Source organism: Argopecten irradians, chromosome 4 (genome assembly GCF_041381155.1).
Source record: "Argopecten irradians isolate NY chromosome 4, Ai_NY, whole genome shotgun sequence".
In the NCBI taxonomy this organism is placed as follows: Eukaryota; Metazoa; Mollusca; class Bivalvia; order Pectinida; family Pectinidae; genus Argopecten; species Argopecten irradians.
This window is the reverse complement of record NC_091137.1, coordinates 47,793,999-47,810,551: the sequence shown is the minus strand read 5'-3', so window position 1 is coordinate 47,810,551 and position 16,553 is coordinate 47,793,999. Positions and strand designations below refer to the sequence as shown.

At 36.0% G+C, this 16,553-nt stretch overlaps 1 protein-coding gene across 2 annotated transcripts; it reads left to right on the top strand.

The window, feature by feature from the left end:
* Nucleotides 1-2,496: 2,496 nt before the first annotated feature.
* On the top strand, nucleotides 2,497-12,395 carry LOC138321851 (zinc transporter ZIP10-like). 2 transcript variants are annotated; one of them, XM_069265850.1, is made up of 9 exons: nucleotides 2,497-2,571; nucleotides 5,605-6,347; nucleotides 6,681-6,873; nucleotides 7,293-7,462; nucleotides 8,330-8,500; nucleotides 9,001-9,118; nucleotides 9,561-9,875; nucleotides 10,494-10,681; nucleotides 10,987-12,395. In XM_069265850.1, the coding sequence occupies exons 2-9, from the start codon at nucleotides 5,628-5,630 to the stop codon at nucleotides 11,137-11,139; spliced, it is 2,028 nt and encodes a 675-aa protein (XP_069121951.1). In that variant the 5' UTR covers nucleotides 2,497-2,571; nucleotides 5,605-5,627; the 3' UTR covers nucleotides 11,140-12,395. The 2 variants fall into 2 exon arrangements, with proteins under 2 accessions (XP_069121951.1, XP_069121950.1); XM_069265849.1 differs by having other exon boundaries at nucleotides 8,980-9,118; nucleotides 10,987-12,394.
* Nucleotides 12,396-16,553: the final 4,158 nt, after the last annotated feature.

The following is a 16,553-nucleotide window of genomic DNA, read 5'->3' as shown; positions in this document are numbered from 1 at the left end:
GCCAATGTACTTATTTAGTGTTCGCTTTGATTCTATGTGTATCAAACGATAAGTTGATTTTGTAGGTGTACCACGTTTTGTGGAACTTTTGAATGAATGTGGATTTGTATGATGAATGAATGATACCCTCGTGAATACCTGTGCGATGTTGTGATTGCATGGATGTTATTATTATTCAAGATGTGGAACGTGGCAGCCATCTTTGAAATTTTTCCATTTATTAACCCACTGCAATGGCAAGTAAGTTGATCCTGTTCCTCAGTCCAAGAATGCTCGCGTCAAGGAAAACAACCATTGTTGATATCCATCTTGGCCCAAAAAAAAAAAAAAAAAAAAAAAAAGAGTTCCCTTTCCAGCACACATCAGTATGTTTTATTATTGATAACACCGATCACCTAGTAAGCCCAAAGTCTGTCTGTTTTAACAACAGGTGAAACATTATGTTGTATTGTATTGTAGTTATAAATTGAACACGATATTTTCTGATGACTCACGAGATTTTTTTGAATTTTCCTTAATTCATCACCCTTACAGTAATTCATGCACTCGGTCATCCTGATAAAAATCTGCACATGCGCACTTCGATAGGCCTCAATAGCTAAATAGTTATAATGTGTACTCATGAATAATTCAAGATGGCTGACAAGAGGCCATCTTGAAAATTATATATTCCATCATCTTGAATATCGTATCAACCATCATATACAAGTAGTCCGCTAAAAACCGGCCTACATATTATTAAGCTTTTTTTGTCTATCACAACATGTATAGTGAGAAACTTATAAAATAGACAGGTTTAACCCACTAGACCTAACATCTGCAAGGTGAACGTTTCACTCGTCGGAGGACATGGACGTCAAGGACACGCCATCATACTTAAAAAATAAGGTCTCTTACCATCCCATCATATGATTTATATAAACATATATACATGTAGGTTTCTGCATGGAGACAAGTTTTTCTTGTTGACTTACAACAATATTAAATATAAAAAAATAATATCAATATTTAGCATGTGCATACATGTACATATATACATGTACATGTATATATAATCCTCTGGCAAATTAAAGTATACATTACATTCACACATATATAGAAGATAAACCCTCGCTAGCTCATAAAAAAAACATGGGCAATGAATGTATTTTATTGAACATTCATGAATTTGATACGTGTACGTGGCCCTCCTAGATCTAATGGAAGTTGAAAGTGAAAGGGGGCGTCGGATCGAGGTCACTGCGTACACTTGAGGCCCAAGACCGAGACGGGGTTTAACGTTGTACACAGGCGCATGTAAATAGAGGTCTTCATTTATAATTAAAAAAGCAGCTGTGTGGGATTATCTTTTGGTACTATAAGCGCACGTGCACGGTGGTAGGTCTAGGCCTCTTAGGGTCGTCCAGGGGCCAGGGGTATCAAAATTTATTTTGGAAATTCTAGATGCTTAAGCTAGGTGTCGATTTGGGCAATATCAATTATTTCTTGACAAAGACAGTAAAATATCACTTACACACACACATTCCATTCTCTCTGTCCAGTCAGTGACCTTATAAGTTTGCAGACCAAAATACTCTATTTTATAAATATCCTTTTAACATATTTAAGGTTTAAAGAAAAAAGTTCTGATGCCAAAATTTCTCTGAATAACTTAATTGTATCTTTTTTTTTTCTTTTTTTTTAACAGGCATGAAAAATAGGGGGTCGGGTAGCGTCAGGGACATAGATAATTTAATTATATAGATCTATGGGTAGCGTGCGTCATGACCAAAATATCTCATTTTACATAATTTTAACATATTTAAGGTTTAAAGAAAAATGTTTTGATGCCAAAATTTCTCTGAATAACTTGTATCTTAATTTTTTAAAACGGGCATTAAAGGGGGGGGGGGGGGGGTTCGGGTAGCGTCAGAGACGTAGATAATTAAATAAAATAAATCTCTGGGTAGCGTACGTCATGTTTTTTTTTTGCTCAATGCAAATATTTGAGTCCTCCACAAATTGGCAATAAAATGAACTCATCGATTGCTACAATGTTGTCGCACTGGTGCTCGATTAAAATGGGTTTTTTAAAGTAAAGAAATGATCCAATTTTGAATCTACCAAAAACTCCTAATTCTTGCATAAAAAATTCTCGAACTACATATGTATATAATTATGTTTTGACTTAATTTCAGGACTGCAAAAATAAATTTTAAAGATAAAAACACACACACGGCTAAACCTGTGATTAAAGTATCCATGTAAACATCTACAGAAGTTCACGCATCATCGTGTTTTATAGATGTCGGACAGTAAACTTTATTTCCAAATCTCTGAACTGATAAATCTTTCGCTTACAGTAGCCCATTCAGCTACCTACGAACTTAATCCTTGTAACCCCTACTGTTTCGGTCAGACAGAGCCAATCCCACATACCTTCGATAACACTGGGATGAATCATGCCATTCGACGAAAATGCTAGAAGGTTCCGAACGACGAGTTCTTAGTACGTGAATCGTGAAACTGGCAGCCATATTTGAATCACGTTTTCATACTCTGCACACGACACTTCAAAAATTGCCGTAAAAGGTAAATATCGGACTAAATGGGAAGGCAGTTTAATGTAAAACCTATACTAGAGCTAGACACAACTTTTAAAGGAGTTATGAATGTATAAATGACTTAAGTAAAGTAGAAATATGCAAAACATTGTTCACGCACCATTGTCTATCGCTTGTCATTCTTTCGTTTAGCCAGAGTAGATAGCTGGCGCGAATTCGGGGCACAAGTGCCTGTTTGCTTAATGATTATTAAGATTATGAATATTATCGTTAGTCTAGCTATGTCACAAGTGAATGATGATAAACATTTTGTTGTCTTTTTGCCAAGGAGGCCATTTAACCTTCTGTGTCTGTCTCCGAGAAGCCAGACAACATTATGTTATGTACGTCATTTTCTAGGCCAATATGTTCTAGGTCCTATATGTTTACGTGAAAATCCTACTTTCCTAATATTGACAGAAATAGACCACAATATATATAAATGTAACCCTGGTCAAGATAATTTCAAAGATATTTCGTATTGAATGCATTGTTTGGGCAGAATTTTTATTTTGTGCAAAGTAGACTGAATCATTTAAATGTTCAAAATTAAACTAAAATGTCAATGATTCAAAGGTGTCCCATCATATATTGAATTCTAACATTGTTTGAGTGAGTTAAAAGTGTACTTCATAGCATTTATTAGTACATGAATATATAAATTGTTTCAAAATTCAAGATGGCCGCCATATGGCAGACATATTGAATATTTAAGAAGGATTTTAGAATCTTGATACAAAAAATACAGGCTAATGTATGTATGTGTTTACACATGTATTACCCAAAAATTGATCAGATTTATTAATGTTATGGTGTAGATATTTTGTTGTACTATTACTTGGTAAAACATGTGTAACTAACATATATAATATATACTGACTAGTTTTAAACTGATATATAAAATTAATATATTACATATATATTTATATCAGCGAAAAATAGTTCAGTCAATGTCATTTGAAGGACAATGAGGCAAATTCTGTTACATAATCCATAAAATGAAATTTTAACATGGACATAGTTTGTACATCCCTTATGAAAAAATTGACAAATACACAATATCATTAACTACATGTATTATAATTGATGGCAATGAAATACAGCAGGTATACAGTTTATATGTACACTATATATTCGAGCCAGTGTCACTTTTTGACGTAATTTAATGAAGTTGAACAAATGTGAGAAGTAACCACTAAAGAGATGATAAAAATGGTGTCAAGCAAGAAAATGCACCTGAGGTAAAAACACTGTTGTAAGAGTGATAGTTAATTAGCTTCCTTCTCTAATTGGCTTATGGTATCACATACTCTGGCGTCGGCATTGGAAATCCCAGGTTAATGTTTTGGTGCAAGTGTTAAAAAATCAGTTCTACGTAATAATTGACATTTAAGAAAATGCAATATTTGTAAAATTTCAAGAGGCCCAATGGGCCCAAAATCACAAGGTAAAGGTTTTGGTGCAAGTGTTGAAAAACTGTTATTCATTTAACAATTGACATTGATTTCTTAATTATTTTAGAATTATATATAAGTGTTGTGATGGGTATGAACTATCATTTTAAGGAAGAAAATGCAATATTTTGAAAATTTCAAGAGGCCCAATGGGCCCAAAAATCATGAGTTTAAGGTTTTTGTGCAGGTGTTGAAAAACTGTTATCTATAACAATTGACATTGATTTCTACATTTGGTGTGGATAAATATTTCAAGGATGAAAAAGAGATGCCAATTAATGATACTTTTCTTTGTACAATTGACATTGATTCCTGCCTTGGTATATAATTATAAGGACTTAGGATTACATATGTGGTGTATATGGCATTTCACTTTAGCGATAAAAACACAAGATTTTGATTTTAAGAGGCCCAATGGCTAAATATGCACTTGAATAATATATATATAAGTACTTAGGCATTCGATGGCTGCCAGAGGCGAGCTTTGGTGTTCTCAGACAGCTCAATTTAAGTTATATTAGCTCTAGACAAAGGTCACAGACAAAATTAAAGGTCACAGACAAAAGACGCTTGACTTCACTGATGCAGGACAGATATTGATCGGCATACACATGCTGCACCACAAATTGTAAGCACGAGGAATATCACATGAGTTTTAACATTTCACAAACACCTGTAGGGTTGTTTTTTTTTCTCACTAGTTTGTAAATGCCAGGGGCCTGTGGATTTGACTTTGGGAGATAAAATGTTTGACAAAGTAACGATTTGGGAAAAGTGATAAATGTGAAATACTGGTAATATATTTCTAATGCAGTTTATGTATACTTTTCGAAAGAAATGCACAAATATTTAAAAAAAAAAAAAAAATAATAATAATAATAATCTTAACCTGTTCATCAAATATTTTTGGAGAGTTTTTAAGTAACTTTGAGAATGATGGGAAAAAATTATATTAGAGGCTTTGCCATGGGAAATTGGGGCCAAAAGGGATCACTTTGGCTATTTTCATTATGAACGACTTCTTCTCTGAAACAATTCATTTCGTAAGGCTCATATTACATTGGTAGCATCCTTATGGGGTTGGGATTTAAAATTGCGCAAATGGTAGGTGCTTGCACTCTTTTTAGCGTTAAACCTTAAGGTGGAGATTCAAAATTGTACAAATGATTGGGCTGACCCCTACTACCGGCTAAGGGGCCTGATCGATCATGATGGGCATGACCCAAATAGGTCTATTTGAATATTCAACTAATTGCATATAGACAACTATTTTTCCGAAACCAAGCATTAATAATAAAATAATGTTTACATGACATTAAATAGTACTTCAATAACCAAGTGAATGAGTTCTAATGTATTTTAAATACAGAAAGGTGATTAATATATATGGTGAATTAATTGCTTTATCACTGATGAGGTAGAGCAAAGGCTGCCATTTGTAGCATATACAACAACCTATAAATGGCATAACGGTTAGATTGGCACCCTCGGTACAGGAGCATGCAAGCAAGGATTTATTTGGCTTACACAAAATACATCAAATTCAATTGCTTAAAATGTCTTTTCAGGTCAGCAGAAGAGGATACAAGCCATGTGTTTTTCACCAAAATCTCGTCTTTGTTTGATATGTCTAACAATACACACCCTTACCTGTCTCCCCATTAATGCTCATGCAAACGGTGCTCCAAATCCGCTGTCTTCAAATTCAACCCACGAGATTCCGAACAATACAGGCATTCATGACCATCATGGAATGAACGAAGAGGAATTAAGAAAAGCTCAGGAGATCTATGTACAAGATTTAGTGGACAGGTTTGGCAGTAATGGCGTGATAAGCTTCGATGGGATAATACACTTGTTGGAGAGTCTTGGCATGGGCCTTAACGTGCTTCCCAAACATGTTCACACTGGACACAAACATCACTCATCGGATAGTCACGCTGGCCATAATCATGATGCGGAACATGAGGAGCACTCAACTGATAGTCATGCTGGACATAGTCATGATGCTGATCACGCAGAGCACTTACACGACTCAGATCACGATAAACATCATCCGGACACGAACCATGAAGATCATCACCATACGGACACTGAGGATGAGGATGAGCATCACGATCATGATCACTCAAATCACAACGATCATGATAATCACCATAATCATACAGACATTAATCACAAACATACAAATGACTCGGACACAAGGAAACGTCGATCAAGTAAAGCTTCATTAAGTGGAAGAAGCAAAAAATCTGAAGATTCACATTACCACTTTGGGGATGGCCATACAACATCAGACGATAATGAAAAGGTAATCATTGAAAAGTAACTCATCAATAATTTGGGCATGTTTTCATTTAAAGATGTCCCACCATGTGCACTGACAATTGTTTTTTTTTTTCTCTATCAAAAACAAGAACAAAAGAATTAGTTATTTTCTTCAGTTACAAAAGTAACTTACTTACCTCAAGATTGAAAATATTAAAAATAATTAATTGCATCTCAGAAAAATTCCTTGGCACTATGTTCTATATGAAACGAAGTACTGATTGCACATACACACCAAAAGCAAAAAAAATTATTTTACATGTATTTTTGTGTAAATTACACATATATGTACATATATATCAATTTTCTTTGTTAGTGTGATGACCTATTTGAGGACTTCCACATCCATGAGAGCGAGACATTCAGCCCAGAAAAGTTGTTGTTGATATGTCCTGGAATATTATCCACACTTTCCCGTGCCAAGTGTAGAGAAAACTTAGAACAACATCACCATGTTCATCCTGCCACGCAGCCTGTTGCAGACGCATTTAAGCACATTTCAGCAGAAGGTAAAATCAATGATCATTGTTTTGGCTGTTTGTATGTTAGCGATTAATGCAGTATTTTTCATGTACCTCTAGCTGAAGAAATATGGAGAATGGTACCAGTGCGAAAATGCAACATTATCAAGATTTTTTCGGAAAAAAAGTATATATATAATCCTTAAATATGTTTATGAAATCCTACATTAAAACATGTTTTATTTTGTTACCTATACATTTCATCCAACCATCATCAGTTAATGGGGTATTCAAATCAATGCGTATAAACCATTGCTAAAAGAATAAAGTTATAGCTATCGCAAAAATAACATCAACATGAAACGTATATATATTTGAATTAAACATTTGCAGAATTATTCCTGTTTACAACTGCACTATACAATATATATATTAGTCTTACAACTTTGTTATTATTTTGATTTAAGTATGGGGATACTCCACCATAGCGATAATCATCATTAGTTTGGTCGGACTGCTGGGAGTGGCCGTGGTCCCGATCATGCAGAAAGTCTTTTACAACCACCTGCTCTTGTTCCTGGTAGCTCTGGCGGTGGGAGCCCTATCAGGCGATGCCATGTTACATCTACTGCCACATGTAAGTATAGCGTATAGAATTTGTTGGACCATATTCCAGGTTCACCTCTCAACATGAGTTGTTGAGAGAGATCTAGAAATTTATTAATGGAATTCTTCAACAAATTAACTTTTTAAAGGCCTAAATTATTCAGATATTAGCCCTGTAGTAAGCTTGATGAAATACTCTTTCAAGATGAAAAACAACATTGTAAGACAGATACTTAGCAACTTCAAATTATTTCTGTTTCTTTGATTTGGACAATAAATTGATGGTTATCTCCCTTTGCCTATAAATTCACCATAGCATAATGTTGTTCCAATTAATTGATTTAGTCAATGTCTAGTCGTTTCTACCGGGAAATGATAAATTGATCGTTGGTTATCATGATCGATCACAGTTTGACTAACATTTACAATATATAATGATTAGAATTTTGTGGGTCACGGCGGAAGTTTCTCGTCAAGGAAGCTAGCGTTGTATTGGGGAAAAAAATTCAATGAAATGCAGCACTTGGACAAAGTAGATTGGTAGTTTGGTTATAAAAGTAAGAAAATGAAATCTGTACTCGGAGTGAAGTAAACTTCATCTCATTAGTCGAACATCAATTACTTGCTGGGAAGTGAAGATTGATCATGAAAATGCAACCGATTCACAACACTACTGTATCATTCTGGTTTAGAAACAAGCGCTACTGACATAGTATAATAATGGCACATCTTTATGTCATTAGTTTTAGAAGATATGCATTTACCAAAGATAAGCTTGCAATTGTTTTAAGAAACTTAAAATGATTGTCAGATGACTGTTACGGCCCATCAGGCCTCTTCTATAATGTTATAGATACTTTGTTGTTTAGTTGTGTTCATGAATGATCTTTTTCTGCAGGCATTACAAGGTGGCCATGATCACAGTTCTGATAGCCACGAGAGTGAGGGGGATGAAATGCATAATACAGCAGTCTTGAAGGGCCTGTGTGGGATGGGTGCCATTTTTCTTTTCTTCACCATGGAGAGAGTATTGTCTATCGTTACCAACCTCAAACGCAAACAAAAGAAGGTCAGTAAAGAAAGAAAAAATCACATAAAATATGGTTATAATAATCGCGAACTAATAATGTAAAACAGATATAACAAACCTGGGGAATTTCCTAACAAAATTTCTTATACGCATACAAGTTTAGTTATACTAATATATTACATAATAACAATGAATTTGTTGATATAAGCGTGTTCATTATGAACATGCTGTTGTATATCTTTACAAGGTTGAAATGGTGTGAGACTTAGAAAAGCCTAGATTAGGAGGCTTTGCAGTGTCGTCTCGGTTTTCCATGTTGAGCTCCAAAATATCCTTGAAGTGTAAGATACCAACTACCTGTGCATTCTGTTCATATTGCAAGCATTTGCTTTTAGATGAGATTCAAAATGAAACTGTCACTCAGGAAAAGGTTCGGTTTAGTGATTTTTTTTTTTTTATTTTTGCAAAAAGGTTTAATGAAAAATGTTCTTTAAAACAAACTGGTATTATTCTTATAGACTGGGTCTGTGTTTGTAAAGGAATCTGATGACGTAGATGACGAACATACAAACATTCCACTGACTGAGTGCGGTGCCATGCGTGTCACTGACCCAGATTGTAAAGAGCAAGTCATGGGCATCCATCCAGGACAAAAAGGTAATATTTCATTAACTCACCTGGCCAAAAATCTGTGGTGTAAGTGTTCAGTGTAAATTTTATAGCTGATGTAAAAATTATATGTGGTGTGATTTCCATGCTTTCATATCAAGAAAAGCTTTTAATATGTTTTTCACTTCCAAAACACTTGCAATACATTTCAATTTTATAAGTACAAATAAGAGCTCAAAACAAATTTTGACTGTATATTATATTTAACATCTGCAGTACTAGTGTTGTTGCCTCAAGCCATGAGATATAGTCCAGGGGTGGATATAATGTCAGTAGTAGTAACCCCTGAAGTATCAAGGATGATTGAATGAGTACATAGGGTCAGACCATGAAGTCAAAAGTTTCGCCAAGTTATGACACATATGAATTTTTAATAAACTTGGTTATAGACAAGTAACAGTATATTTAAATATGGCCTGTTTTGTTTTAGCCCTTACCAACTTTGCGGAGTCATCCCACAAGAAATGTTCACATAGCCATGAATCCCACGATGATAAAGACCGACAGTTTGAAATGGTTGACGCGGAGAACCCTAGCTCTGTCCTCAGCCACTCTCACAATCACCACGGCCATTCCCACATACTGCCCACGTCCGTGGCCTCCATTGCTTGGATGGTGATTCTTGGTGACGGAATCCACAACTTCTGTGATGGACTGGCGATCGGAGCGGCCTTTTCAAATTCTATCACTGGAGGATTCAGTACATCCGTGGCCGTGTTCTGCCATGAACTTCCCCATGAAATTGGTAATTTTGTATTTCTGTCTTTCCAACTCGCTAGGATTGTCTGGCTCATAGTTTAAAATTTATGCATGCTGACTTCTGTTGCTAGAAATAATTCATGTTATTACTGTATTTACTTTGCTAATATTGACAGAGCTCTTAATTTTGCTAAAATTTGGATTGGCCCAGAATCATGAAAATTAATATCTTGCAAAAAGTTATCAAAATATCATGGTTTTACATGTGAAGAGGCTGTTGTTTAAACGACCATTTCAAAGGTTATTATGTAATTCGCTAAAATAAACCTCAGCGAAAAAGTTCCATATAGTATTTTACTGTAAATCCTGAAAGTTTACACCTTAAAAATTAACAAAGTTTATTTCTGAGCCATATATAGCCATACATAGAAATTCTTACTCACTCTGTCTTTATGATGAACCAAGATTATCAGATATCAGATGAATGATTCAGGCCCATTGGACCTTTGTTCTGTGTTCTTAATAATAAATATGGTCTTTACAGTCTGTTTGACCATATTTAATTTGTTCTACATCAAGATAGGGTATTTAATTTACTTTTGCTCAAAATGACCTATTTTCTAACCCAAAATGACTTATTTTCTAAAAAAATTGCCATTGCCAGGTGACTTTGCTGTGTTGCTGAGAGCAGGAATGACTGTGAAACAGGCAGTCATGTATAACTGTGTGTCATCCATCCTGGCATTCATCGGCATGCTGATTGGTGTTGCTATTGGAAACTTTGGGGATTCCATCACTTGGGTGTTTATATCAGTGGCTGGAATGTTCCTCTATATAGCCTTGGTAGACATGGTAAGTCTTTGTTTTACTAATTTATCCCTAAAGATACATTTGGACTGTTCTGTTACAAAGGTTGGAACAGTTCATTAAGGATTTGGGGGGGGGGGGTGAATTTAATTAAACAAATGCGAGGAAATTGTAAAACAGCTCCAAAATGATATGTATTTGATGATGTTCTCCGAGTCAGTTGGTGAAAAACTGAAAAAGTACCTGATTGCTGAAAACAAGTTTTGTGACTATAAAAACCTATTGTGTTTTTGATTAATGTTCAGGATTGGTGTTAAATTTATTGTATGTATTATTGTTTATTTTACTAGTTGCCCGAGCTAACCGCCGTGGACACGAAACAAGGAGAACATCCATTCTTCCATCTCTTCATCCAAGTCATCGGAATGATCTTAGGGGCATCCATTATGCTTATCATCGCCCTGTACGAAAAAAATTTGATGAATATCCTGGAACCAGTGTAACTAAACAAGGACAAAGATTAAAACAAGCCAGACCAAGAAACACCATCAATGCAAGAACAAATTAACAATAGCATTGTTAATAGATATTGTATTGCCAGTTATTTCAAGCATATAATTTTTTTTTGGCATTTTGACTAAAAACAGCAAAAATTAAATTAAGAATTTTGTGATGAACGCATTTTTAAATACTGTATTGCCAGTACTTTTTGTGGTTAAAAAAATTAAAGTATTTTGACTAAAAAGGGCAAAAAAAATTAATTTTGCAATATTACTATCATATATCTATCATAACTTAACTTAGCTCACCATTATATCAGTGAAGATTCAGACAAAATTTTCCCGACCACATTACATAATGTCTCGTGAAATCACAAAAATAAACAAATTTAATGTCAACGAAAATTATTAGTTGATATGATATCTAAATTACACACATATTTGTTTGGGGAGTTTTATTTCACATTCCAAAACTAAAATTAATTACAATTAAATGAATATCTTATTTTGAATAAGGTATTTTCAGTAAATATATAAATTCGATATGAGAGGCTTATACAGTGGAATAATTGAAATATGTTTTTCCATCAAAATCTAATACCACATTGTAATTCAATTTTTTTATAGCCCACCATCATCAGATGGTGGGCTATTCAAATCGCCTTTCGTCCGTGGTCCGTCGTCCGTCCGTCCTTCCGTCCGTCCGTCCGTCCGTCCTTCCGTCCGTCCGTCCGTCCGTCCGTCCGTCCGTTAACAATTCTTGTTACCGCTATTTCTCTAAAAGTACTGAAGGGATCTTTCTCAAATTTCATATGTAAGTTCCCCTAGGACCCTAGTTGTGCATATTGTATTTTGGGACTAATCGGTCAACAAGATGGCCGACAGGCAGCCATCTTGGATTTTGATAGTTAAAGTTTGTTACGGCTAATTCTCAAAAAGTACTAAAGGGAATGTTCTCAAATTTCATATGTAGGTTCCCCTAGGACCCTAGTAGTGCATATTGCATTTTCGGACTGATCGGTCAACAAGATGGCCGCCAGGTAGCCATCTTGGATTTTGATAGTTAAAGTTTGTTACCGCTATTTCTCAGAAAGCACTGAAGGGATCTTTCTCAAATTTCATATGTAGGTTCCCCTAGGACCCTAGTTGTGCATATTGTATTTTGGGACTGATCGGTCAACAAGATGGCCGCCAGGCAGCCATCTTGGATTTTGATAGTTAAAGTTTGTTACCGCTATTTCTCAGAAAGTACTGAAGGGATCTTTCTCAAATTTCATATGTAGGTTCCCCTAGGACCCTAGTAGTGCATATTTGCATTTTGGGACTGATCGGTCAACAAGATGGCCGCCAGGTAGCCATCTTGGATTTTGATAGTTAAAGTTTGTTACTGCTATTTCTCAGAAAGCACTGAAGGGATCTTTCTCAAATTTCATATGTAGGTTCCCCTAGGACCCCAGTTGTGCATATTGCATTTTGGGACTGATCGGTCAACAAGATGGCCGCCAGGTAGCCATCTTGGAATTTGATAGTTAAAGTTTGTTACCGCTATTTCTCAGAAAGCACTGAAGGGATCTTTCTCAAATTTCATATGTAGGTTCCCCCTAGGACCCCCAGTTGTGCATATTGCATTTTTGGATTGATCGGTCAACAAGATGGTTGACCAGTGGCCATCTTGGATTTTGATAGATAAAGTTTGTTACCGCTATTTCTCAGAAAGTATTGAAGGGATTGTTCTCAAATTTCATATGTAGGTTCCTTTATGACCCTAGTTCTGCATATTACATTTTGGGACTGATCGGTCAACAAGATGGCCGACCAGCAGTCATCTTGGATTTTGATAGTTAAAGTTTGTTACCGCTATTTCTCAGAAAGTATTGAAGGGATTGTTCTCAAATTTCATATGTAGGTTCCCCTAGGACCCTAGTTGTGCCTATTGCATTTTGTGACCACCATCTTGGATTTTGATAGTTTAAAGTTTGAAAAGCAGAAAAAAGAAGTGTAAGTTTGAAAAGCAGAGAAAAGATCCCTCTTTCATTTGTCAGACATAGATCAATCTTTGGTGGGCGCCAAGATCCCTCTGGGATCTCTTGTTTTATACCGGTGTTTCACTTTGCATAATAGATCTGATAATATCGCATTAATCATCCAGGTTTGTCCTTGCCAAGATAATAGGGTTGATGTTTTTTAGCCCACCATCATCAGATGGTGGGCTATTCAAATCGCCTTTCGTCCGTGGTCCGTCGTCCGTCCGTCCTTCCCGTCCGTCCGTCCGTCTTCCGTCCGTCCGTCCGTCCGTCCGTCCGTCCGTTAACAATTCTTGTTACCGCTATTTCTCTAAAAGTACTGAAGGGATCTTTCTCAAATTTCATATGTAGGTTCCCCTAGGACCCTAGTTGTGCATATTGTATTTTGGGACTGATCGGTCAACAAGATGGCCGCCAGGCAGCCATCTTGGATTTTGATAGTTAAAGTTTGTTACCGCTATTTCTCAGAAAGTACTGAAGGGATCTTTCTCAAATTTCATATGTAGGTTCCCCTAGGACCCTAGTTGTGCATATTGCATTTTGGGACTGATCGGTCAACAAGATGGCCGACCAGCCGCCATCTTGGATTTTGATAGTTAAAGTTTGTTACGGCTAATTCTCAGAAAGTACTGAAGGGATCTTTCTCAAATTTCATATGTAGGTTCCCCTAGGACCCTAGTAGTGCATATTGCATTTTGGGACTGATCGGTCAACAAGATGGCCGCCAGGTAGCCATCTTGGATTTTGATAGTTAAAGTTTGTTACCGCTATTTCTCAGAAAGCACTGAAGGGATCTTTCTCAAATTTCATATGTAGGTTCCCCTAGGACCCTAGTTGTGCATATTGCATTTTGGGACTGATCGGTCAACAAGATGGCCGACCAGCCGCCATCTTGGATTTTGATAGTTAAAGTTTGTTACGGCTAATTCTCAGAAAGTACTGAAGGGATCTTTCTCAAATTTCATATGTAGGTTCCCCTAGGACCCTAGTAGTGCATATTGCATTTTGGGACTGATCGGTCAACAAGATGGCCGCCAGGTAGCCATCTTGGATTTTGATAGTTAAAGTTTGTTACCGCTATTTCTCAGAAAGCACTGAAGGGATCTTTCTCAAATTTCATATGTAGGTTCCCCTAGGACCCTAGTTGTGCATATTGTATTTTGGGACTGATCGGTCAACAAGATGGCCGCCAGGCAGCCATCTTGGATTTTGATAGTTAAAGTTTGTTACCGCTATTTCTCATAAAGTATTGAAGGGATCTTTCTCAAATTTCATATGTAGGTTCCTGTAGGACCCTAGTTGTGCATATTGCATTTTGGGACTGATCGGTCAACAAGATGGCCGACCAGCCGCCATCTTGGATTTTGATAGTTAAAGTTTGTTACCGCTATTTCTCAGAAAGTATTGAAGGGATTGTTCTCAAATTTCATATGTAGGTTCCTCTAGGACCCTAGTTCTGCATATTACATTTTGGGACTGATCGGTCAACAAGATGGCCGACAAGCAGCCATCTTGGATTTTGATAGTTAAAGTTTGTTACGGCTATTTCTCAGAAAGTATTGAAGGGATTGTTCTCAAATTTCATATGTAGGTTCCCCTAGGACCCTAGTAGTGCATATTGCATTTTGGGACTGATCAGTCAACAAGATGGCCGCCAGGTAGCCATCTTGGATTTTGATAGTTAAAGTTTGTTACCGCTATTTCTCAAAAAGCACTAAAGGGATCTTTCTCAAATTTCATATGTAGGTTCCCCTAGGACCCCAGTTGTGCATATTGCATTTTGGGACTGATCGGTCAACAAGATGGCCGCCAGGTAGCCATCTTGGATTTTGATAGTTAAAGTTTGTTACCGCTATTTCTCAGAAAGCACTGAAGGGATCTTTCTCAAATTTCATATGTAGGTTCCTCTAGGACCCTAGTTGTGTGCATATTGCATTTTGGGACTGATCGGTCAACAAGATGGCCGACCGGTGGCCATCTTGGATTTTGATAGTTAAAGTTTGTTACCGCTATTTCTCAGAAAGTATTGAAGGGATTGTTCTCAAATATCATATGTAGGTTCCTCTAGGACCCTAGTTCTGCCTATTGCATTTTGCGACCACCATCTTGGATTTTGATAGTTTAAAGTTTGAAAAGCAGAAAAAAGAATTGTAATTTTGAAAAGCAGAGAAAAGATCCCTCTTTCATTTGTCAGACATAGATCAATCTTTGGTGGGCGCCAAGATCCCTCTGGGATCTCTTGTTATTCGATGGTGGGCAAATTACCTGTCATCTGTTGTCAGATAGGCAGCCATCTTGGATTTGGATAGTTGTAGATAGTTACCAGTATTTTTGAGAATCTCCTTGTTGTCATAGGTTTAGGTAGAGAAGTGAAGAAGACAAAAGTCGAAAAAAAATTTCCCATCTGACATCTGACTGATATAGATCAAACCTTGGTGATGTCACAATTGCTTTAGGATATCTAGTTGAAGCATAATTTAATAGTAGGTGCATTTTGTAGTGAAAAAGAATAGATCAGTCGCTGAAAAAGTCATTCCTTATTGAATTTCACAGCTAAAAGGCTTTCACTACTCCTATAACCATATTTCAATGAATTAAAAATTTCATTCCTTACTAGCAATATTTATATTAAACAAGTACATGTCATTCATTTGTTACATTGATTACAGTTTAGATCGTTAGCGTAAATCATTATTCCTTAATTTATTCAGATAATTAACCAAATCATTTAGTTTGTGATGTGACTGTATTCGGTTTCATGTCTAAATGGGAAACAAAATCCCAGCTACATACGTGTGACCATTGCCTCGCTCAAAGGGAGAGAACCCACTCTGGTAAACTGAAAATTATTGTGAATAGTTGTTAATATTATACCACAAGTACTTGTGTTGGCTTATTGTAGATAGTTATTTCAGCTTAGTGTGTGAATGAGAAGACTCATGTTTAGTAGGAGATATACGTTGTTTTTGACTTCCTATGTAATGGATATCCCCTTATTTAATTAGATTCAGTAATCCATCTTGTTTTTGTCTTTGACTTTATTTTGCGTATTTTGTCATCAGTAAATAGAATTTGCAAAAATTAATTGCCGTGGATTAATGACAAGCAAAGAAACAGTATAACTGTATGACTCGCCAAAATAAATCGCCATCAAAAACGAATGCTATCGGTAATAGAAGTCACCACAAAAATAAAAGCTTGTTTACGGTAGTTGCTTAATTATTGTGTAAATGAGATTATCCTGTATATATAAATATGACAGAATTTTTTTATCGTTTTGACTTTTTTAATTTTAAAAGGTCAATTTAGTTTGAGAGTGTATTTAAAGTTGTATTGGTAATAAAAAAAGTTCTTATGAAAGTTTAAAGTATTGGTATCACTAGTTCCACTGTA

Coding starts and splice junctions, on each gene's coding strand:
- LOC138321851 (XM_069265849.1), top strand. CDS start 5,628: ATGTGTTTTTCACCAAAATCTCGTCTTTGTTTGATATGTCTAACAATA. Junction 9,119..9,560: donor CATCCATCCAGGACAAAAAG/GTAATATTTCAT, acceptor GTTTTGTTTTAG/CCCTTACCAACTTTGCGGAG. Junction 9,876..10,493: donor TGAACTTCCCCATGAAATTG/GTAATTTTGTAT, acceptor TGCCATTGCCAG/GTGACTTTGCTGTGTTGCTG.